At 43.0% G+C, this 25,378-nt stretch overlaps 1 protein-coding gene across 4 annotated transcripts in view; it reads right to left on the reverse strand.

Moving 5' to 3' along the window:
• LOC126160382 (organic cation transporter protein-like) overlaps positions 1-25,378 on the reverse strand; it is a 261,617-nt gene that overhangs the window by 67,803 nt on the left and 168,436 nt on the right. For 3 of the 4 annotated variants that reach the window (XM_049916919.1, XM_049916913.1, XM_049916927.1), the window contains exon 2: positions 13,625-13,774. In XM_049916919.1, coding sequence (XP_049772876.1) covers positions 13,625-13,767 — 143 coding nt within the window. In that variant the 5' untranslated portion in view covers positions 13,768-13,774. Of the gene's footprint in view, positions 1-13,624; positions 13,775-23,757; positions 23,809-25,378 lie in introns of those variants that run through there. The other variant, XM_049916907.1, reaches the window with a different exon arrangement.

Consider the following 25,378-nt stretch of genomic DNA (forward strand, 5'->3'; position numbering starts at 1 on the left):
TCCTGTCGTGGAGCCATAATCCCGTCGGAAACCTTTTCACATGAATCACCTGAGCAGAAGTGACATCTCTTCTAATGCACTGCTCTTTTATACATTGTGCGCGCGATACTACAGCCACTGTATACATGCAGTCACTGTCCCACGACTTCTGTCATGAAGTCACATTTCGGCATACCATTGGGCTTTCGGTAGATGCGGGTGGTCTTGCGTGTACCAGGTCCCCTTACGTATATCTTCGGTCTAACACATTGTTCCATTAGTTTTTGGCCATGTCTCTAGCTACTGCAAGAGGTCATCCACTGAAATGAATCGCTCTTGTACGCCACTTGTCTTTCCGTCCTTATCCTTACAGCATTATCTTGCATTTAACGACATTTAGAAAGTGGTGTCAGTCGTTACATCAAGTACATTAAGTAATTCGTTTTTCATTCCCTTACAAATGTCCAGTATCGATACTTTATTATAGATAGCAACATTATCGCTAAAGAGCAGGAAGAGCTGTTTGGTGGATACTGGTAACATCAGCGTTCCTATTTTGTGTACCTGGAACACACGATGTTGCGTTTCGTTTCAGTTGAATATTCGTCAGTCAACATAGCATATTGGCTCTTCTCAGTCCAAACTTCATCGAGCCGGTCGCGTTCCTGTGAAGACACTATTACTGCACCTTGATTATTATAGTGTGTCTAACCATCCTGCGGCAAAGTTAGCGTAAGGAGGGCTATGCGTGAAGCGTTCAGTGAATTCGAAAGTAAAATTCTATGTACCGACTTGACAGAAAACCCTAGGAAGTTCTGGTCTTACGTTAAATCAGTAAGTAGATCGAAACAGCATATCCAGACACTTTGGGACGATGATGGCACTGAAGCAGAGGACGACACGCGTAAAGCTGAAATACTAAACACCTTTTTCCAAAGCTGTTTCACAGAGGAAGACCGCACTGCAGTTCCTTCTCTAAATCCTCGCACAAACGAAAAAATGGCTGACATCGAAATAAGTGTCCAAGGAATAGAAAAGCAACTGGAATCACTCAACAGAGGAAAGTCCACTGGACCTGACGGGATACCAATTCGATTCTACACAGAGTACGCGAAAGAACTTGCCCCCCTTCTAACAGCCGTGTACCGCAAGTCTCTAGAGGAACGGAAGGTTCCAAATGATTGGAAAAGAGCACAGGTAGTCCCAGTCTTCAAGAAGGGTCGTCGAGCAGATGCGCAAAACTATAGACCTATATCTCTGACGTCGATCTGTTGTAGAATTTTAGAACATGTTTTTTGCTCGAGTATCATGTCGTTTTTGGAAACTCAGAATCTACTATGTAGGAATCAACATGGATTCCGGAAACAGCGATCGTGTGAGACCCAACTCGCTTTATTTGTTCATGAGACCCAGAAAATATTAGATACAGGCTCCCAGGTATATGCTATTTTTCTTGACTTCCGGAAGTCGTTCGATACAGTTTCGCACTGTCGCCTGATAGACAAAATAAGAGCCTATGGAATATCAGACCAGCTGTGTGGCTGGATTGAAGAGTTTTTAGCAAACAGAACACAGCATGTTGTTCTCAATGGAGAGACGTCTACAGACAAAGTAACCTCTGCCGTGCCACAGGGGAGTGTTATGGGACCATTGCTTTTCACAATATATATAAAAGACCTAGTAGATAGTGTCGGAAGTTCCATGCGGCTTTTCGCGGATGATGCTGTAGTATACAGAGAAGTTGCAGCATTAGAAAATTGCAGCGAAATGCAGGAAGATCTGCAGCGGATAGGCACTTGGTGCAGGGAGTGGCAACTGACCCTTAACATAGACAAATGTAATGTATTGCGAATACATAGAAAGAAGGATCCTTTATTGTATGATGATATGATAGCGGAACAAACACTTGTAGCAGTTACTTCTGTAAAAATATCTGGGAGTATGCGTGCGGAACGATTTGAAGTGGAATGATCATATAAAATTAATTGTTGGTAAGGCGGGTACCAGGTTGAGATTCATTGGGAGAGTCCTTAGAAAATGTAGTCCATCAACAAAGGAGGTGGCTTACAAAACACTCGTTCGACCTATACTTGAGTATTGCTCATCAGTGTGGGATCCGTACCACATCGGGTTGACGGAGGAGATAGAGAAGATCCAAAGGAGAGCGGCGCGTTTCGTCACAGGGTTATTTGGTAACCGTGATAGCGTTACGGAGATGTTTAACAAACTCAAGTGGCAGACTCTGCAAGAGAGGCGCTCTGCATCGCGGTGCAGCTTGCTCGCCAGGTTTCGAGAGGGTGCGTTTCTGGATGAGGTATCGAATATATTGCTTCCCCCTACTTATACCTCCCGAGGAGATCACGAATGTAAAATTAGAGAGATTAGAGCGCGCACGGAGGCTTTCAGACAGTCGTTCTTCCCGCGAACCATACGCGACTGGAACAGGAAAGGGAGGTAATGACAGTGGCACGTAAAGTGCCCTCCGCCACACACCGTTGGGTGGCTTGCGGAGTATAAATGTAGATGTAGATGTAGAATCTAGGAATACGAAGTTTACAATGCTGGAGTGATTCTACTGCTTGCGAGATGTCTTTGTTAGGAAAACTAGCTGTGTTTCGCACGCTGATTCTATACAGGTAACATTAATATGTTTGAGTTCGGAATGCGCTCTGTGCTTCTGCATTACTAGAAATTTCAGGGTATTGCTGCGTAATCCTGTGCCGCTTCTGCTTATACTTTATGTAAATACTGGTAACTAGCGCTCTTTTTCATTCACGGGGTGGGGGGGGGGGGGAGACATTGCGCGAGAAACACTAAGTAGTTAGGAAAGGAGGAGTCAAACTCTACAGCACGATTAATATAGAATCTAATAGGCATTCCGTCTCTATCTGATATCTTCGCTTAGAGTACTCTCAATCGTTTCACAATACCGCTGATGGGCGAAGGGTGGTACTTATTTCAGAATCAAAATTTTTTACTTTGCACGGCAAGCAAACATTGATAAGATAATTTTATTATCCTTACGCGTGAAGTCATTAAATGTAGAATTTAATATTTTGTATTTCTGTCTATTGTCTAAGTTTCAAGAACAGCTCGTCCGTGACAAACTGGAGCGAAGGTTAAGATTCCCATTCTGCCTTAAGCAGTGTTTACAAGCTATCAAATTCAGGGTGCTATTGAATGTCTACTCCTAATCCGTAAAAACACCGGTTATTAACCTAAGTCCAACATCAACAGTTAAACTTGTTCATGTGAGTTTGCAGTGAAGTTAATGTTGGACCGCGCTAGACCTATTGTTTCTGCTTGCTGGTATAATCGTTACACCAAAGGAGAATGTCTGATCGACTTGTACGACTTCTTGTATAATCCCTAATTCGAGTTTTATCCAACTTTCAGTGTCTTATATTTGTAGGTACGTGTGACATCTTTTTGGAAAGAACTGAGTTTCGAGAATTTTCTGCGGGCACTTCCGCTAGTAACTGCTAGTATTTTAATACTCTCTCTAAATATTCTATATCAGTCACTTTGAGTAACTGTTTCCTCTAATGGAAGGTGATCGTTTGTCAATAATCCAAACCAAACCTTATAGTGCTCCACTGTATTGCACTCAACGCGGTGGGCCACGTAATATTTACATCTACATCTACATGGATACTCTGCAAATCACACGTAAGTGCTTGACAGAGCATTCATAGAACCACCTTCACAGTAATTCTCTGTTATTCCAATCTTAAACAGCGCGCAGTAAAAGCGAACACCTGTATCTTTCCATGCGAGCTCTAATTTCCACTACTTGATGATGATAAAAATCGTCTATGCATATGTAGGTCGGCATCAACAAAATATTTTTGCATTCGGAGGAGAAATTTGGTGATTCAAATTTCGTTAGAAGATTCCGCAGCAACGAAAAACGCCTTTGTCTTAATGATGTCCACCCCAAATCCTGTATCATGTCAGTGACACTTTCTCCCCTATTTCGCGATGATACAAAACGTGCTGCTCTTCCCTCAACTTTCTCGATATACTGCGTTAATCCTAGCTGGTAAAGATCCCAGACTGCGCAGCGGTACTTCAAAAGAGGACGGACAAGCGTGATGATGATGATAGGTTTGTAGGGCGCTCAACTGCGCGGTCGTCAGCCCCAGTTATTACACAGTCCAATTTTTTTTTTTTCACAGTCCAATCAAGTCACTGTCACGAATAGTGACGAAATGATGAGGACAACACAAATACCCAGTCCCCGGGCAGAGAATATCGCCAACCTGGGAGACAAGCGTAGTGTAGGCAGTCTCTTCAGTAGATCTGTTACATTTTCTAAGTGTTCTACCAATAATGCTCAGTCTTTGGTTTGTCTCCCCAACAACGTTTCCTATGTGTTCTTTCCCATTTAAGTTGTTCGTAATTGTAATGCCTAGGTATTTAGTTGAATTTACGGCCTTTAGATTTGACTGATTTACCGTGTCACCGAAGTTTAACGGGATTCTTATCTGAGAACGGACAAGACAATGGCAAACCATCTTCCGTAAGACCCTACGTAGAACAGGAAGACGGCTTCCTGTAGGGTTCCCAACCCTAATAGCTTCAGTAAGGGACTAATGTTGAAATTATTTTTGAGAAGAAGCCACAGGAGGTCAACATGTGTTCCACCAACTCCCTATTTCAAATTGGGAACGATGCGCATAACTGGATGGTTTGCATTATCGAAATAAATAATTTTATGCTACTATGTACGAGTAAAGATTTGAAAAGAATGTATGTCCAAATGTGGAACCAAAAGAACCAATATAAAAACGTGTCGTTATTCAGTCTTTGAGTGATTGTTATGGCAGACTGTACCGAACATAGGAACGCTGTGATATATTAGTACTACTGCAGTCACTAGACAACTATTCTGTCTGTATGAATCGTACGGATCTTCGTCACGAGTGTCTAATATGCTTGGGAAAAACAGGCAGAGCGACAGCGGTAGCTAGATGTGTTTGTGTTTATCCGTTTAGGCAGTTTACACCGCCTCGTTGTGAAGCATTATGCATAATTCAGGACTGCTGCCCGTCTTCGCAATTGAATAATGAGCCTCCTCTCAATTGTCAGCTAGCGATTCATCAGCTCCCGGCCCTCTTAAAGCGGTCACGCTGGACGAGGTAGTTCCGCGGAAAAACACAGCACTCTTGCTAAGGAATAACCTGCTTAATTTATAAGTTACACTGTATTATGAATCTAGACACCACTACTACAAACCAGTTAGCCAACCAAATAGGTCAGAACCCAGTGACAGTGCGATAAAAAAATTACGGCGCAAGGTAGGCAAATAAAGGTAAGTAGGTACAAATTTTACTCCACAGGATTTGTGGCCAGCAAGAGTAACAACATACTGCATCATACGATCGACGCGAACAAAGTAGTTTTAATTCCCAAAATTCATAATAATGCACGTTTTTAGCCTTCGTCCACCACGACATCATTCGTTGTAATCTTTAAGAACTATAACAAGCAATACATTGGGTAGAGTACTGCATATTCGTTCCCAGAATTGATCCAGTTTACAAGATGTCGGCAGGTACTTCAGCTAAGCTGAGTGGATTTACTGTATCGAAACCGGTCAGTGCAGTATGTTTACCGACAGTCTCCGCGATGTTAAAGCTAAAATGGCTCGTTGCAACTTGTCATAAGCGATAGTGTAGTGGTAGTTTTACTTCGTTCATACTAACGGATGGGACTTTTACTAAAGTCATTTCTGCCCGCAATAGCAGGCACCTGAGAATTTCTTTAGTTCAGAGCGGATGTGCGAAACAAGATGCTCTGGAAATTTACTTTTTATGTTTTTGTCTCATCTGGAGGAAGGAAGATTATGGTTTAACGTCACATCGATGAAGACGTCACATCGACGAAGACGTCATTAGAGACGGATCACAAGCTCTTACAGTAATGGGGAAATAAATTGGCCGTGATCTTGCCAAGGAAACATCCTCTTTTGAGTGATTGTTCCAGTACGCTGGAGACACACTTTACGCAGGGGCATCTTTTGTAGGTAGTCTCTGTAATACATTCCGTGTATCATCCCTGTTTTCTGCCGACAAACCTCAGTGTTTTGTTTGCCTTTCCACATAATTTTCTATACAATGATTCCATCTGAAGTAGTTTCTAATTGCAATCCCTAGATGTTTCGTTGAATGGAAGGCTTTATATTAGTGTGATTTATTACGTAGCCGCAATTTAACGAACTTTTTATAGTACTCATATTTGAATATAAAAGATTGACAGCACTGTACTCTAGGTTCAAAATAGTTTTGCCTCATATCTGAAGAGTGCTGCTCAGATTGTAACCTAGGTCGTTTATACAGATCACGAACAGTAAAGGGCCTTTAACACTTCTTTTGAAGACCCTAGATATCGTTTCTGTTTCATTTTACTTCCTGCCAATTACTACGAACTGACTTTTCTGACAAAAATTATGGAACCAGTTGCACAACTTGGACGATACTTTGCACGCACGTAATTTGATCAGAAGCCGCTTGAGAGGAATGGTGTCAAAAGATTTCTGGAAAAGTTGAATGTCATCTAGCATACATAGATGGGAAATACAAGGAGTGGGTTCAGTTTCCTAGCGGAACGGGTTTTCTTCCTCCGGGCACTTTCGCCCTTTCCGTTGCTGGTATGCTAGTTGTGTCGTATGTGTATTTGTGTAGTGGTGATGAGGGTGATGGTCGAGTGTGTAGTGTGGTGTATGACAGAGAGAAAGGACAGGGCGAAATCTGGCGCCGGTGAATTGCACCAAGGGGGCCGCCGTGCTTGACATCGCACATCGCCACACGACGGACGGGTGACTGTCAACGGCGTCATATACCCTCACTTCAATAGATACTGCGAACACGTTTAGAATTCAATCCAGTACAGTGGCACAAAGATCGGCAATCAGAAACTTCACATCAATACCGCTCCTCCCCTTGACAGCGGAATACTGGCAAGGAAAATTTCATTTACCACCAGGGTCCTAAACGACCTACTTCTGAGTCCAGAGCCACAACATACACGTGCGGCAGTTACCTCGGCTACGAAGTCTTTTAGCTTTCTGGAAATCTGACAATATATAGTTAACTCAGTTGACACATCCTCAGTCGACATCACACATTACTTCGTCTGAATAAAGGGCCAGTTGGGACTCTCAAAAACGATATTTTCTGAAGCCGTGCTGTCTGTGTGTCAATATGTTTTTTTTTCTTTTGTACAATTTATGCCTTATTGTAGCAACTCAGGCTCATAACAACCATTCAAAGTGACGATTATTTGTATCGGGGGATGCATTTGAATATAAAAGATTGACAGCACTGTACTCTAGGTTCAAAATAGTTTTGCCTCTCTGCATTCGGTCGGCCGTGATACGCCTCTAACTGCTGCCCCAAGAGTGCTTTCTATACTGTGGTTTTTAACGAAGCACCTCACGGATATCTATCTGTTCGCCCATGTGATCGAAGACCATCATCCCAAATTCTGCTACGAGAAACAATTCTTTGTCAAGGACCTTCCTTAGCTCCTTGGGGCTTGCGCGTACGTGATTTTACGCTGGTAAATCTCTTCCATTTAACGTGATGACTGTTGTGAAACTACTCACTGTACATTCTTTTAGCTTTCAAGACGCTAGATCCTGCTACACTAAACATTGAATGGTCACCTGCACCATGGTTACATCAAGGATGAATGTGTATTGTTTTTTTTAAAAAAAAGAGCATCACTAGCGTCATTGAGACAGCCACTTGTTCGTCATGAAACGTAAAGAGTTTACAAACAAATGCCACATGATTCCTTATCGACTGAAATGTTCATTTATGACAATTCCTTCCTTGTTTTAAGAATTCTGTTTAGAAGCTCTGTTTCCCTTGCTGTCGTCGTCGCGCCGTCATCGTTTTCAGTCAGAGAACTCGTTAGCTGCCGTTATCTACGCTGCTCTACCCTAGGTAAGACTCATCTCTGCGTAACTCTTGCAGGATACAGGCATTTGACCTATTTACTATTGTCAAGCATTGATCCCTCTCTAGAATGTTTTCCACACTTCCCTCCATCACTACATTAGCTTTTCCTAGATGTTTCAGGATGAGTTCCATCAACTGATTTTTTTAATCAAGTTGTGTCACAAAAATTTCTTTTGAAATTTAAATTTATGTTAAGGTCTTATGTGAGCAAACTGCTGAGGTCATCGGTCCCTAAGCCTACACACTACTTAATCTAACTCAAACTAACTTAAACTAATTTACGCTATGGACAACACACACACCCATGCCCGAGGGAGAACTCGAACCTCCGACGGGGGGAGCCACACAAACCCCTGACAGGTTCCTCAGACCGCGTGGCTAAATTTCTTTTCTCCACAATTCTGTTCAGCACCTCTTCATTAGTTATTCGATCTACTCATCTAATCTATAGCATCCTTCTCTAGTACCACGTTTCAGAAACTTTTGTTTGCTTTTATAAACTACACTGAAGCCCCCAAAGAAACTGGTATAGACATGCGTATTAAAATACAGACATGTCAACAGGCACAATACGGCGCTGCGGTCGGCAACGCCTGTGTAAGACGAAAAGTGTCTAGAGCAATTGTTAGATCGGTTACTGCTGCTACAATGGCAGGTTATCAAGATTTAAGTGAGTTTGAACGCGGTGTTATAGTCGGCGCACGAGCGAAGGGTCGCAGCATCTTCGAGGAGGTGATGAAATGGGGATTTTCCAGTGTGACCATTTCACAAGTGTACAGTGAATATTAGGAATCCCGAAAAACATCAAATCTCCGACATTGTTGCGGCCGGAAAAAGATCTTGCAAGAGCGGGACCAACGACGACTGACGAGAATCGTTCAACGTGACAGAAGTGCAACCCTTCCGTAAATTGTTACAGATTTCAATGCTGGGCTACCAACAAGTGTCAGTGTGGGAACCATTCATTCAACGAAACATCACGATATGGGCTTCAGGAGCCGAAGGCCCACTCGAGTACTCTTGATGACTGCACGACACAAAGTTTTACGCCTCGTTTGAACCCGCCAACGTCGACATCGGATCGTTGATGACTGGAAGCATGTTGCCTGGTCGGACGAGTCTCGTTTCAAATTGTATCGAGCGCATGGACGTTTACGGGTATGGAGACAACATCATGAATCCATGTCAGCAGTGGACTTTTCAAGGTGGTGGAGGCTCTGTAATGGTGTGGGTCGTGTGCAGTTGGAGTGATATGGGACCCCTGATACATCTAGATACGAGTCTGAGAGGTGAAACGCACGCAAGTATTGTATCTGATCAGCTGCGTCCATTAAAGTCCATTGTGTATTCCGTCGGACGTGGGCAATTCCAGCAGGCCAATGCATCACCCCACACGTCCAGAATTGCTACAGAGTGGCTCCTAGAACACTCTTCCTTGTTTAAACACCTCTGTTGGCCACTAAACTCTCCGGAGAGGGACATTATTGAGCATATCTGTGACGCCTTACAACGTGCTGTTCACAAGAGATGTCCACCCCGTCGTAATCTTACGAATTTTAGGACATCCTCTCAAGATTCATGGCGTCAGTTCCCTCTAGCACTACTTCAGACACTAGTCGAGTATATGCCACGTCTTGTTGCGGCACTTCTGCGGCTGGTGGGGGTCCTATATGATATTAGATAGTTTCTTTGGCTCTTCAGTGTGTTTACCGTACACCTTTACTCTTCTGTACGGGAGTACAGTACAAGAAAATACCTTCAGTGAAGACTTTCTAACAGTTAAATTTATATTAGTTTTTAACAGAGCTTTCTTTTTCAGAAACGATCTCCTGCATGTAGCTAGTCTGCATTTTATATCGTCTCTGCTTGAACCAGCTCAATTTGTTTTACTGACAAGATAGTAAAACTCGTATTATTTTTAATGTCTCATTTCCTATTCCATTTCCTTCAGCATCACCTGATTTAATTCGCCTACTTTTCATTATAATAACAAACACTTTTCAAGACGCTAACAATTCCGTTAAACTGCTTTAACATGTGAATCGCTGTCTCTGACAAAAAATGTCGCTGGGAAATGTACAGATTACTTATTCTCCTTGAAATTTGATTCCCTTTCAAATTTTGTTCTTTAGTTTCCTTTACTGCTTACTCAGTGTATAAATTGAACAACACTGGGTACTAACTTCAACGTGTCGCACCACCTTCTCAACTGCTGTCCCCATAGGATACTCCACAAGCAGTGAAGCTTCTATCCTGAAAGTTTGGAACACCTTGTACCCTTGTACGACCACATAAACATTAGAACGAGTGTAACGCACCCTTGTACGTATATGGTCTCGTCTTTAAAACAGACACGCAATTTTAGTATATTGGTGTGCACGTAAAAACGCAGGTGGTGTGGTAATTCAGCCAATTGCATCACTCTCCTGTGTCTGACCGTAGGGTGCCTATCAGGTCCTTCTAGGCAGTGTTGCTCTTCATATCAGTTTCAAGTACAGTGTCGCCAGTGTCAACAAAAATGGCGAAACACACAGAAAACATGGTCGGATGTTAGTGTTATTTTGTACATTGACACACGGTCGACGGATGGGTAAAACGAAGTAAGAGTTCTCTGTGAAAGGTAGAAATGTCACTGTAGTGCTTTAGTTTTGTTTGTGCTTAGTGTTGTGACCAGGTCTGGTGGGGCACGTAAGAGGTATGAACGTTAAGTGCTGTGTGACCGCTCTGAAGGGGACAGACACCTATAGTCGCATGACATGGCGCTGTCAGCGCCTGACAAAAGTTCAAAACAGGCCTCATTGTTGACCTCTATTAGGCCGACTGGTCGAATCGTGCAATAACGAAGTTTGTGGGGCAGTCATATGTGACAGTGACCCGATGTGTACAGCATGGGAAGGCACACACTTCAAGAATCCCGTCAGCACGTCTGATCACCTTAAGAGAAAATCACTATATTCTGCATCAAGCACTCCGTAATCCCTTCAACATCTGTGCTCGCCGCCCGAGAGCGAGAAATGGTTCTCTCTAACGTTCTGTATCATGCTGCACCATTGATCGGAAACTAGCGGTAGCCAGACGAAAGAACTGTTGTCTCCTGCGTAGGCTGCTGTTGACACCACACTACAAATGGCTGCGTTTAGAGTAGTGTTGTGACAGGGAAGCATGGACTGCTTATGAAGAGCGTTGCACTGTGGTCAGTAATGAATTTTGCTTCTGCACTAACACACGTGGCCATCGTAGGCGATTATGGTGGCGACCTGAGGAGAATTCCCATTTTTCCAGCGTCTTGAAGAGCCACAGCGATGTTACTGCTGCATCATGGTGCAGGGAGCCATCGGAAATGACTTTAGAGCATGGCTCGCAGTCATTGAGGGAACTCTGATGGCATGACAGGACGTCACAGGTATGCTGCGTCCTTATCCGTTACTTCTCATGTGACAGGATCTTGGTGCCATTTTTCAACAGCACAATGCTCGTTCACATATGGCATATGTCACTAACAGCTGTTTGGGTGATGTTGAGGTATTCCGGGGCCAGAGAGCTCCCCAGATGTGTTCCCCGATAGAACACGAGCCGGACCAACTCAGAAGTCAACTCCTTCCCAGTGACGGTATCTGGGATATCGAGGTACAATTGCAACAGTTGAGGGCCACGTTGCCACGGGAAGTTGCAACGGCTTCGCAACACCCTTCCCAACCCTATCACCACGTCCAGGCCTGAGGGACTGCAACGTCATTCTGGTGAGCGGATTCATAGTGGCGAGGTCTTTGCAAGTTTGACAATTTTGTAATCGATGAAACATCACTTACGCTCACAAACCGTGAAGTTGCACTTCGTTTTCTCCTCCCCTTCTGGGTGCTTCACCTTTTTTTCTGTCAGGAAATGTATGCTGAAGTTGATAACCTCTATAGTGTTCATTAGGGGTGACGTAAAGCAAACACGATGAACGTTAATAAGCTACAGCGACTGTTTTGATGATGTTTGGTTTGAGGGGCGCTCAACTGCGCGTTCATCAGCGCCCGTACAAAGTCCCAATTGTTACACAGTCCAACTTCTTTTCGCAGTCCAGTATAGCCACTGTCACGAATGATGATGATGGAATGATGAGGACAACACAAACTCCCAGTCCCCTGGTAGAAAAAAATCCCCAACCCGGGACTCCTTGATCCAGAGGCAGCAACGCTAGCTACTAGACCACGAGCTGCGGACAGCGACTGTTTTCTTAGCATACAGATTTACCTAGGCAGATTCAGAAGCAGAAACAATGGTCCGTAGTGGTGCTTATCCCGGGGTTGCCATTTACCAGGAATCTGAAGTCGTGCAGAGTAAGGCGCGGGCGAGAGAGAATACACTGACGACGCCTCAAAGTACGAGAGTGGTTTGGCAAGTCTGACAATGTAGTGTTTATGTTGCGCCTCCATGGTTGGCAAGCTTAATTATTCCAAGAATCTTACAAAGAATTTCAACAATGTACAGCATACATTTCATCGTTGACAGCAGTCTGAATTGATCAGTAATCGACAGCGATTGAAAATGGAATTTAAACGTGACCGGATACGCACCGAAGGCCAACAAAGGAACCATTGACAAAATGCGTGATATGATAATGCAAGACCGCTGAATGAGAATTCGTGAGAGGACTTTAGGCTTCTGAGCTAGAAGTAGAAAAATGGTTCAAATGGCTCTGAGCACTATGGGACTTAACATCTAAGGTCATCAGTCCCCTAGACTTAGAACTACTTGAACTTAACTAACCTAAGGACATCACACACATCCATGCCCGAGGCAGGATTCGAACCTGCGACCATAGCAGCAGCGCGGCCCCGGACTGAAGCGCCTAGAACCGCTCGGCAGCTGGGAGTACATAACGTCTTGCATGGAGAATTTGCTATGAAGAAGTTGTGTGTGAGGTGGGTGCTGCGACGGCTCGCAGTCGAACGAAAGCGCGTAAGGTCCAACTTTTCAACATTGTGTCTGGTAGTCAAAATGGTGGAGAAAGGCTGCTGAAAGTGCACGAAGAAGGGCAACACCTTTTTGTCTGTCGGTAAGGTCACTGTCTTTTAGGATAGCCAAGGAATAATTTTCACGCATTACCTGGAAAAGGGCAGAATCTTAACTTGACCCTATTGAGCTTCATTGTTGTATTGTCTGAAACTTGCGTTGGCTGAAGAAAGACCAAGATTGGCACGAAAAGAAGTGCTCCTTCTTCAGGATAATGCACCATCCCCCTTATCAGCAACAACAATGGTGGAAATGCACGAATCGGCTTTGAATTGGTTTCTCATCCCCCCTATTCACCTGACTTAGCCCCAAGTGATTTCTTACTGTTCCCTAACTTGAAACTTTGGCTTGCTTGGAAAAAATTTTCATCAAATAAGAAAGTGGCGGTTGTAATCAACCGGTATTTTGCATCGTTTGACAGAAACTATGTTTCGATGGGATAAAAAAGCTGGAGGATTGGTGAGCCAAGTGTGTGTCCCTCAAAGGTGACATTATCGGGAAGTAAGGCGAGTCTTTTACGAAACGAAACATTTTTCTTGCCTTTTTACCAGACTTATCAGACTACCCTCGTTCGACGGGCCTCTTTGCATAGACCTCACCTCGCAGCCACCTTCTTGCTTGCACACCACAGCAGCCTACGCCACAGCTACTGTAAGTGGGTGAAGCAGGGCGCTTACCTGTGGAGAGGCTTGGCCTGCAGGAAGACGCCGGACAGCTTGTGCAGGGCGCAGGAGATGGCGGGCAGACACAGCAGCAGGTAGATGCGCCGCTGGTAGCGGCCGAACTCGCCCAGCCGGCTCAACACCATCTCGTACGTCATGACGCCGCTGAAACATGCAACCGGGCCGTTTATCAACACCTGTACACTTATCAAGTCGTCCTCGTGTACTCCGTGATATCGAGATTAGAGGATCAGCAAAAAAATAGTAACACCAAAAACATCTACATCCATACTCCACAAGCCACTTGACGGTGTGTGGCGGAGGGTACTTTGAGTACCTCTATCGGTTCTCCCTTCTATTCCAGTCCCGTATTCTCGTGGAAAGAAAGATTGTCGGTATGCCTCTGTGTGGGCTCTAATCTCTCTGATTTTATCCTCATGGTCTCTTCGCGAGATATACATAGGAGGGAACAATATACTGCTTGACTCCTCGGTGAAGGTATGTTCTCGAAACTTCAACAAAAGCCCGTACCGAGCCACTGAGCGTCTCTCCTGCAGAGTCTTCCACTGGAGTTTATCTATCATCTCCGTAACGCTTTCGCGATTACTAAATGATCCTGTAACGAAGCGCGCTGCTCTCCGTTGGATCTTCTCTATCTCTTCTATCAACCCTATCTGGTACGGATCCCACACTGGTGAGCAATATTCAAGCAGTGGGCGAACAAGTGTACTATAACCTACTTCCTTTGTTTTCGGATTGCGTTTCCTTAGGATTCTTCCAGTGAATCTCAGTCTGGCATCTGCTTTACCGACGATCAACTTTATATGATCATTCCATTTTAAATCACTCCTAATGCCTACTCCCAGATAATTTATGGAATTAACTGCTTCCAGTTGCTGACCTGCTATATTGTAGCTAAATGATAAAGGATCTTTCTTTCTATGTATTCGCAGCACATTACACTTGTCTACATTGAGATTCAATTGCCATTCGCTGCACCATGCGTCAATTCGTCCCAGATCCTCCTGCATTTCAGTACAATTTTCCGTTGTTACAACCCCTCGATATACTACAGCATCATCCGTAAAAAGCCTCAGTGAACTTCCGATGTTATCCACAAGGTCATTTATGTATATTTTGAATAGCAACGGTCCTACGACACTCCCCTGCGACACACCTGAAATCACTCTTACTTCGGAAGAGTTCTCTCCATTGAGAATGACATGCTGCGTTCTGTTATCTAGGAACTCTTCAATCCAATCACACAATTGGTCTGATAGTCCATATGCTCGTACTTTGTTCATTAGACATAACGGACCACCATTCCTAATACGGAGTAAAAAAACGGTTGACGTTCTAAACAGTTTCCTGTCGTCGTGGAATGGATAAAGACAGGTCCTGTGTGGTTTTAAGGGGGAATCTTGTTCCATCCTTAGGGAAAAACAGTGGCATGTTCAGGTAACGATGATGGTTAGCAATTACCCACACTTCTCTCCAAAGTAGACCACAAAGGGCGAATACTGTTCAGATCTGGTGGGTAATGTGGCTAGAAGAGTTGCGCCAATGCATCCTCGTGCTTACAAAACCAGTCCCGGTCGATGCGAACTGTGTAAACGGGTGACCTCTCTTACTGGAACACAGCGTCACAGTAGAGGAATAAAAGTTGTACCACGGATCTGGTTACCAAAATGGTAATATAATCCTAGGCTGTTATGGGACTTTGCAGAGTAGCTATGGGGACCATGGAATACCAGATAGGACTGTCCAAATCATCACCGAACCCTCGCTATGTTTCACTCTTGGGACAAACTCGGCCAGAAAATGGAAACGCCATTCAGTTCTGCAGTGGCTCTTGCAGCTGTCGTCCTTTTATTTTTCGTTACAATCAGATTAAGTGATCGGCAGTCACCACCAGTCAATACACACATTCGTCGGCGTTGTGACTTAGTGGCTGACGTCCTTCCACTTTCCCTGAAAGCGACATAGATCTTCAATATGGTGCCTCTTGAAACACCCAACACTTCGACTACATTGGTTACGAACTCACCCAACGTAGAAGCACCAACAATTAGCCCACGTCTGTATTCACTTAGCTCCGCTCCGACGTAATGTACTCACAACTACACAGAACGCTATTCTGACCACGACTGACTCTTGCGAGGTATCAAAGACATTGCACAGGCGCCGTTTGTGGTCAAATAGAACAGGACAATCTGCTGACTTAGATGGCACCTGCATTTATATTCAAGCATGCATTTCTCGCTGTGTTTTCGTATTATTGCCCAGTCCCTATATATTTTAATCTCTCTACTGGAAACACTACATTATACTACTTCAATAAAATTCTTCAGGGTATCAGACCGCATCGTCATAATTTAAAATGCGCCAACGTTTCGGCCAGCGTTGCAGCTAGCCGAAACGTTGGCGCATTTTAAATTATGACGATGCGGTCTGATACCCTGAAGAATTTTATTGAAGAAGACAACGGCCGCGGAAGCCTACGCTTACATTATACTAGTCATATTCCATTAATCCCGCAGAGAATCGTCTCCGAGATGTGGAAAGGGGTCAAAGGTGGAATATACATTTATTTTAAGCGGAGTACAGTTAGTTCATGAACAGTACGAAAGATTTTTCTACATTTGTGTCTCAGTCGACGCTGAAAGAGTCTGCAGGCGCGCCGAGTACGCTCGCTTGTCCGAGGCCGTTGGTCTTCCGTCGGTGGTTTTCTCTCCTCTGACACACGGCTAGTGCGAGGTTGGGTACTCTCATCCCGGAACGACTATGTTGCTTAGGAGTGCGAGATGCGTATTTAATGTGGAGCGGGGAATCACGATCATTCGGCACATACTTTAGTCAGCGCTCTGACTTAGCGGGTTATGTTTTCCGCCTTCAGTGTATGCGGTGTGAATCTTCGAGAGCGTGCCTGTTGAATCAACAAACATTTCGTCTGCCTTGGTTAAGGAACAATCCATGTTAGAGATGGACCAAAACGAGAACTTCAAGGAACAGAGAACAAAAAAGCAATCAAATCCACGTCCGAGAAGTTTTACTAGTACAACAGTCGCCCCTTTTGGTTTTTCTTCAATACTCCTGTGTACAAACGCCCCTTTATGCACTTAAAATGCGATTCCAGATACTAACTACCCACTATAGCGATACAGACAGCAATGGACTAGAAACGTGTGTTCAGGCGTTTTATCAATGGGCCTAGTGACAACGATATCGGTCGTTTTCGACATATATGACCCTCTTCCTACAGCCTCGTTCACCTGTAAGTGTTTCAGGGCACTCTCATCCTCTCAGTATGTATATCCGGCCAGTAAGTAGCATGTGTAAAAAAAAAAGTCTGGCTTATAACTGCCCCAACCCTCCTAGAGGTACGCAGGAATATAAACGCATACATCCATTTAAAATGAGTTCAGAACTGCAAAATTACGCATCGAATATTTGAGTTATTTTCGACAGAATTATTTTTCATGAATTAATACACCAATCTGAAAACTGACGATGTCTCAATATCATTTTGATTTCAATGGACACTGTAGTCTGCTACAGTACCTAATATAATCCACAAGCATTGTGATATCCTCGCCGCCCCGAACATTGAGACCAGTGAGGAGATTAGAGTTTAACGTCCCGCCAACAACGAGGTCTAATGAACACAAGTTCGGATTAGGGAAGGATGGGGAAAGAAATTTGCCGTGCCCTTTCCAAGGAAACATCCCGGCATTTACCTAAAGCGATTTAGGGAAATCACGGAAATCCTAAATCAGGATGGCAGGACGCGGGTTTGAACCGTTGTCCTCCCGAAAGCGAGTCCATTGTGCTAACTTACTGCGCCACCGCGCTCGGTCAGAGACACGGACTTAATTTTTCTTTATCGCTGGCGTCTTCAACTTTTTTCTACGACGTTCATCTGTCCTCTCGGCAGAGCATGGCCATTTCACTCCGCCTCCTGTTGCAGCTGCTCAGGTAAACAGACATGCCAGCTACGACGTCCGTTTTTTGAGTCACTTGAAAGTTTAATTTTGATGGATACTGTTTTACATTAGCCTTGGCCATCAGGTATTAACTTCGCTGCATACTAAACAAGTTGGGAGTCACTTTTATTAAAAATAAGGTAATTAATCGTTTTACGTTTCCTAATTGTAGTGACTGTTAGAACTGACTTTACTGAAAATTTTATGTTTTATGCCGACAATAACAGTCCAAGGTAAGAGCTTGCATCCGTAGGACGAATCTAAGCTAAGGAATACGACTATTATGCGGAAAGATACTTAAGTGTATTCCAACACTACTTGTGTGTGTGTGTGTGTGTGTGTGTGTGTGTGTGTCCGGAAGAGACATTATTTCGATCCGTGAACGACAACGCGCGGGGTACCAATATGTTCCAAAACGTATAGCGATTTTTATGTGTGTTATACCTCGTCTTCTATTGGTCAGAGAGATAAGAGGTTCAGTGTTCTGGATAGCCCTTGGCTTAGTGACAATTTATATGCCTATCGGAAGAACAAGAGCACTGTAGCTACCTTACAGCAAACTGTCAAAATTTAGACATTCCGCACAGCCTCTAACCCGCAGACTGAGCCAATAAGTTGGCTCTTCTGCATTGTTGTGGTCCAGGCTTGCACTTAGGCAGCTTATGAAAGCTGCATTTGTTCAATGGCGGTTCCTGACAGAACCGCAAAAAACTATGATTTTTGCATACGGAAGTACCAATTATGGGAACAAACACTTCCATGATTTCTATTCATGGCAGGTCGTCGAAATTATTCCCATATGTTCTTAAGGATATATTCTCGGATAAATTCTGAACTTGTTTCGATACGATTATTCGTTAACGAGACCCAGAGGTTCAATTCAAAGCAATCGTTCTTATGCACGTAATATCCGGTCTGAGGTGTAAATGTGGTTTTAAACGACCTGGTTAACACATGGCAAGGGTTCTAGGGTCATCGCAAGGGCTGAGGCCACCATACTATGTTTTGAGTCAGCAGTTTTTCCACCAACAAAACTTCATGACAACTAAAAAAATTTGCCCAAAGTGGTACTGCAGCTACAAAAAACGGGCTAAAAAGGATCCTAACACGCCGGAAAAGAACTTAAAATGACCGCCAAAAATTATGTAATAGTTGAATGACAGCAAATTCATTAAATTATATCTAATAACGTTTTTACTCTTAACGTACGAACCATAAGCCGATTGTTTTCGATGGAGTGCAATCTGTGAGCAAAGTATCCGGAAAAACTGCAAAACTGTGTTAACCTAATATTATGCGTAATAATGAGGCAGCTGGTATCCCAATTTTCCGTCAGAATCTTTCTAACAGGAGCATATTCGCCATTTTCTGTGCTCCGGTAAGAGCATTTTTTGGTTGGTTCCCTTTTCCGAGATACAGCAGGGCATGTCACTCTCATGAGAAGAACTTTATAGGACATTAACATGTGGATAATTTACTGATGTAAAAATGAAATAACACAAAACTAGTTGCATACCTCAGATTGGATTTAACGTGCACAAAGTTTTGAATTTGTTCAGTACTGCAATGGGGTTGCTAAGTCACTTTATAAACTACATTTTCGCCTCACACCGGATATTACGTGCGTATTTTTCTTGTACAATTAGGAAATGGATAAAGAAAATTTTCAAGATTGTTCAAGATCAGTATCTTACAAATCCATGGTAAAAATGTCAACGTTTTGTTGTGCATCCGTTGATCGGTTTTAGAATTTTCTCTGAAATCATCCATGAACTAAATGGTGCTTCCATAAACCCCTGATGGCGCACCATAGACCACATATAATATAAAAAGAACAATTAGTTTGCTCCATTTGCCTAAGCTGAAGGTAGTGTGTAATGTTCAAACTCTGGCCCTGTACTGTAGGAAAGTTTCAGGAAGACGATCCTATTTCATATAGGAAAGATCCCTAGCCCAAGGGCTACCAAAAACGTTTGACCCTACCTTTGTCACCAACTGAACCCGAGGAATGAGTCTCGGAATAATCCTGTTTTTAAGCGCTGTGTTTTGGAACGTATTATGTAGTGCGTGTTGTCGCATGCATGCCGGCTGGGGAAAAGTATGACGCACGTCATCTGCTGTACATGATTTCGAGCATCATTCAAAGGCACATCAAATGTTGTCTAATCTACTCTATTTCTTACGTTTATACAAATCATTTCACGAAACATATAATCGATGTCTTTTTTATTTTCAAGTTTTTTTTTTCAGAAAATATGGTCGTATTGACACTTCATTTGCTTTCCTAGTTCCTTCTATTCTCGAAACGCCTTAAATTTAATGCTTGAATCAAAGAAAGCCTTTTTGATTGTTAAATATAACGCCAATGCAATTTTTATGCGGAAAATAGTTAGGCTTTGAAGTGATGAACTTTTTGACACTTCGTTTATATAGCAAACAGCAGCTGTTTGTTAAATATTTGAATTTTCTTCAAATCTCTAATCAGCGCGGTTGCTTTAAAGAAATTAATTTGTTTCAAAAATTGTCAATCTGATACCTATTGTCAGTTTCCCACTCTTTACGTGGCTATGAAACTTCGGATGGTAAAACATACTGTAATTTACAGGGAGTGTTGTTCTTGCTCCGCTCAAATTTTGGCCAAAAATCTTCAACCGAGGACTGAATTCTGGAGATTTGGACTTTTAGACAGTTACACACTTAGGTCTGAAAACTTCTATAACATTTTTCTTCACACACCGTCCAAATGCTTCTTGCGGCGTGTTATAGTTTGCCGTGGGTATTCTTTTATACGTTACGATCGCTTAGCTGCGTCTTTTGATCAGTAAGATTCAATAGCGGGCTGGGTGTATTAAGAATTTCACTGAATCGTGCTGCTGCTGCTCCTCCATACAATGTAGCTCCTCAGACTTAAGCAGGCAGAGTAATACTGACAAAATTTTTCAAACTTCTGGAAGACCACTGTGTCAAACGAATTCACAATGAAAGTCGGAAAAGATTTCGTCATATTTCCTTCCTCGTCATGAACGAATCTTAATGAAATGTTTAGTTTTACAATGTACGGAATACAGGTACGTTCACGTGGTGTACTACAATGCTCACAGCCCTCATCACACAGCATAGATAAGACAGTCGAAATGTATCGGAGTTAACTGCTACTACCCACAATTACATGTAAACGCGTCTACACACGTGCCAATTTATCGGACGGTCGACCGAGAGTTTATGTTCTACGAGATCCCTCTTAAGTTTCTACAGAAACAAAAACTAGCGTTTACCTTGAATATTTTAGAGGAAAACAACAAATGAATAAGTAAACCGAGTGGAAGCTGTGGGCAAAGAAGTGGTCAATACAAAGAAATAAATTCACTTACGCTCCGTTACTAAAGGAACTGGGAGTCGATGATTATCTCAGTTATCTAAGAATGGATGAAACTTGCATTTTGGGGCTGCTGATCATGATAAAGCCATTCTTAACGAGAAAACCTACAGACATTAGAGAGGTTGTAGGCTGCAAGGAGAGGCTGCTAGCTACATTACGGCTTCTATCCGCTGGCAGAAGTTAAGAGAACTTCAAATTCAGTGTTTTTGCATCCCCACAGCAACTATCTAAAATGATTCCAGACACCTAAAAAAATGATTTATAGAGGCCTAACGAAATACTTCATGGTGAAGCAAAATAAATGAAAAATAATTATATAAATTTTATTTATTTATTTACGTATGTAGCATAAAAGACGCCCCTGTAAGATTAAGAAACTCGTTGCAAATTAGAAGAAGCAAGACTACAAACGGTGGTGGCGACATCTAATAAATACAACTGTTAGAACTGTAAAAAATCCCACACTTTGCTCTTCATAGCAAAAGTCTTGGATATAGGCTGGATTTTAACACAACAATGAAGCAGTTATAGTTTATGAACAAACATCCGTCGATCTTCCGTATTTCGGTTTTTGGATCTAAAATAAAATCTAAGATCTAATCTGTCCGTATTTTTTTTAGGTATCATTTTCTATGAGTATCGGAAATTAAAACTAGAAAGCAAAATACAAAAGGTTTCTTTATAAAATATTTATATATTTTACAGTCTTAATGTACCACATGAAACCATAGTGAATTCATTAAAAAATGAAATAAGCGCTTCATTTCTTGCATCTCTATTGCTAAACTCCTCACACTACGTGCCCCACAAACATCTGACGTCTTCAGATTTCTCAAGAAGCTTCTCCTCGCGCTCTGTACTGTATGTTAGAAGAGCATTTAATCCGCGCGCAGTGACAGAAGACGAATCTTTGCCGGACGGTTGTCCGACAGCGCTATGCACGACACAATTTGTAGGGGAGGAATGGGGGGAGGGTGCATTCCGACCGAAATCCCGACAAGAAAAGGTGGTCAGTCGGCTGCCCAAGCCGCGTACAGACGTCCAGTTTGTCAGTCGGTCGGTGTGAGTGTAGAAGCCTTAGGCTTCCATATCGTATCAGACAAGACATAAGAGAACGACAACTCCAAGGCAGTGTAAGTTAAAATTGTGCGCCGTTCCCTGCAAGAAAAATAAAATCCAGTTAAATGGCTACATAGTGTGTCTCGATTGCCCTAGCCTCACGAACGAAGGCAGACAGGAAAAAATACAAGAAAATTCTATCACCTACACCTGTTCAGTAAGGTCCTTGGGCAATGGAAGACACCATTCGTTCCATATGGCACGTGTAAAGAAAATCTCTTGCAAACGAAATTAAATGAATGAGATTTTAAGCTAAGGCACCAAGGTGGTGAACTTCTGACGTTTCATTAACTCGCAGTCTGGGAGTCACGGCAGAATCTTCTTGCAAGCAATTCCAAAATATCGCACTGAAAAAGTATTCTGAGTGTAGAGATTTCTGTATTGAAGATTTAAACAAATTGTCTTCAATCATGATGAAAATTATATTATTTGTGATCTACAGCTGAACAACGCAAGGAACTTACATCGTATATGGGAAAAGGACTCCTCTAAAAGATGACGGAATACATCTACAGATACAAGGCGACCAGCCATTGTGTAGTTTTTGCTATTACTGAAAGACAAATATGAATGTCTGGTAGCAATAGTAACGTAATACATCCTTGCATCCTGAAATAGCCAATTCAACTAATTGTACTAGATCAATTCGTGTAAGGTTTCTCATGTTATACTACATGGATAAGATAGTCATCCTAAGTCTTACTGGTTAAAAGCAGAATTAGGATATCGGCTTGGGCTCAATCACTCAATATTCTGTCAAAAAAACTGCAAGAACCTGCGGAGGGCAGTTAGGTTTTAGTAAAGAAACAGACGACACTTTACGTCTTGAAAATAAAGCTAATGTAAGAAAGAAGTATCTGATAATTGAAAGGATGAAGTTCAAATGGCTCTGAGCACTATGGGACTTAACATCTGAGGTCACTAGTCCCCTAGAATTTAGAAATACTTAAACCTCACACACACATATCCATACCCAAGGCAGGATTTGAACCTGCGACCGTAGCAGTCGCGCGGTTCCGGACTGAAGCGCCTAGAACCACTCGGCCACCGTGGCCGGCAAAAGGATTAAGTATCTTCGATACGAATCCTCGGCTTAGACCTACGACGTATACGACTGTAACGATGTTATTGGTGGTTTTCTTTCAAATCAGTTAAGTTACAGATCAGTCTGTCACCACAACCAGGTGCTTTTTTTTCTCATTTGTTGGCATCGCCAACTAACTACTAAACTATGAATATGCGCATTGAAAGATGAAATGACAGCAGATATTGACATTACGTCACTGGCCAAAGACGACGACGTGTGTTGTCTAACATTCCACTTGACCCAGTTAAATCATAATCCTGGACTCTTTTACAAGTGAACATCCACCTAAGTCTCTAACTTAATGAAAAGAATTAGTAAACAGTTTCTCTCTCTCGAAATCCATAACATTAAATTTCAACCTTTCTCGGCAAATTTCGCCGAAGGAATCTTTCCGTGTTATTAGTGGAGCTATAGCCGGGTCGTGATGTGCAGCTTCTTCATATCGTGAGCAAGAAACTAGCAGAGTCGCTGCATCGCGAGGAAGTAGTTACTAAATACCTCGCCAGTCTGTATTAGTGCAGTAGCTATGAAGTGGCCCACACCACTGCGATGGAGAAGCGCCTCACGGGGACGGACTTACGACTCTGCGGCTGCGGCGTCGGAGGTGAAGCTCATGGTGGGTCGCCGTGCCGCGACGCACTGGCCAGTGGCCGCCGCGGGCTGCTCAGCGCTGCACGGCCAACGAGGCCTAAGCGTCGCTTTGTCCTCGAGGCAATATTCGCGCCGCCACAATCACTTGGTGCAGGCAGGCACGCCGGGGCGAAACCCAGGCCACGTGCGTGCCGTCCCGCTACACACGGTCCATCTCCGCCCGGTTTTAGCAGGGAAGTGACAGGAATGCGATCATCCCAAGTCCAAATGAGAAGCACTAACACATGAAAAGACGAAAATAAAAGGCCCAGCAAATGCCGCACACAGGAACGAGGTAACTCAGTGCTTCGCGTCTAGAGGCTCCCGCTCCCACCGGAGGTTTGAATCCTCACTCGGGTGTGTGTGTGTGTGTGTGTGTGTGTGTGTGTGTGGTTCGTAGCATAAGTTAGTTCAAGTAGTGTGTAAATTTAGGGACCGATGATGTTAACACAGTTTGGTCCCTTAGGAATTCACACGTTTTCTAAAGGCCCGTTACACACTCACCAACCGACCGACCTATCGACAAATTTTTCGTGTGTACGCTCTTTGGCCAATCGGCCGACTAGTTATTCTTGTCCGGATGTCGATCGGGTATCACTACGCGACAGCCGCCCCTCTCTCCCACGCCACCCAACAAATTGTGCCGTGTGTAGGTAGGGCAGTCGTACCAACCGCCCGACAAAAGTTGCTCTTTTGTCGCTGCGAGCAGGATTAAATGCTGATCTAATATACATGACAGAGTGTGAAGAAGACGAAACTTTAACGACGAAGTTTCTCGAGAAATCTGAAATACCTCGTGGAGTCTAACAGTAGAGATCCAAGAAATGAAGCACTTGTTTCGCTTTTCTAACTAATGGGTTTCGTATGATACAGAGAGTAAAAGATGCCTGTATTTCGGTTCCTAGGTTATATTTCCGGAAATCTAAAATCCGAAATACAGAAAGGCTTGATCCTAAATTTCATTTCCGATTTACGTCGAAAGCAAAACCTGACAACCGAAATATAGACAATGAATAGGCGTTTATTCGTAAAATATACTTGTTTCATTGTTGTAAGAATTAAAATACAGCCTATAACCACGTCTTCCTATGAAGAGCAAAATGTGGGACCTTTTTCACAGTTGTAACAGCTGCTAAAAGCTTAATTTCTGACGCATGTATTTTAATTATTAGATTATGTGCACCACTACAATTTTGCAGTCTTTCTTCTTCTAATTTGAAATAAGTTAAGAAACTTATAGTGGCATCTTTTACGCTACATAGATAAATGAAGAAAATTTACTTGATTATCTTTTGTCTTATTTATTCTGCTGTCCCATGCTCCGTTTCCTCACGTTGCAGGTTTCTGGGATCATTTTAGATAATAGTTGTGGGTATACAAAGCACTGAATTTGAAGTGCTCTTAACTTCTGCCGGTGGCCAGAAACTGTAATGTAGCTAACAACCTTCACACGCAGCTTTTATCTTCTCTCATGAGTGTAGTCTCTATTGATAAGAATGGCTTGATGATATTCAGCAGCTCCGAAATACATCCTTTATCCTCTCTTAGATAATTACGAAAACCATCGGCTC

Source organism: Schistocerca cancellata, chromosome 1 (genome assembly GCF_023864275.1).
Source record: "Schistocerca cancellata isolate TAMUIC-IGC-003103 chromosome 1, iqSchCanc2.1, whole genome shotgun sequence".
Classification (NCBI taxonomy): domain Eukaryota; kingdom Metazoa; phylum Arthropoda; class Insecta; order Orthoptera; family Acrididae; genus Schistocerca; species Schistocerca cancellata.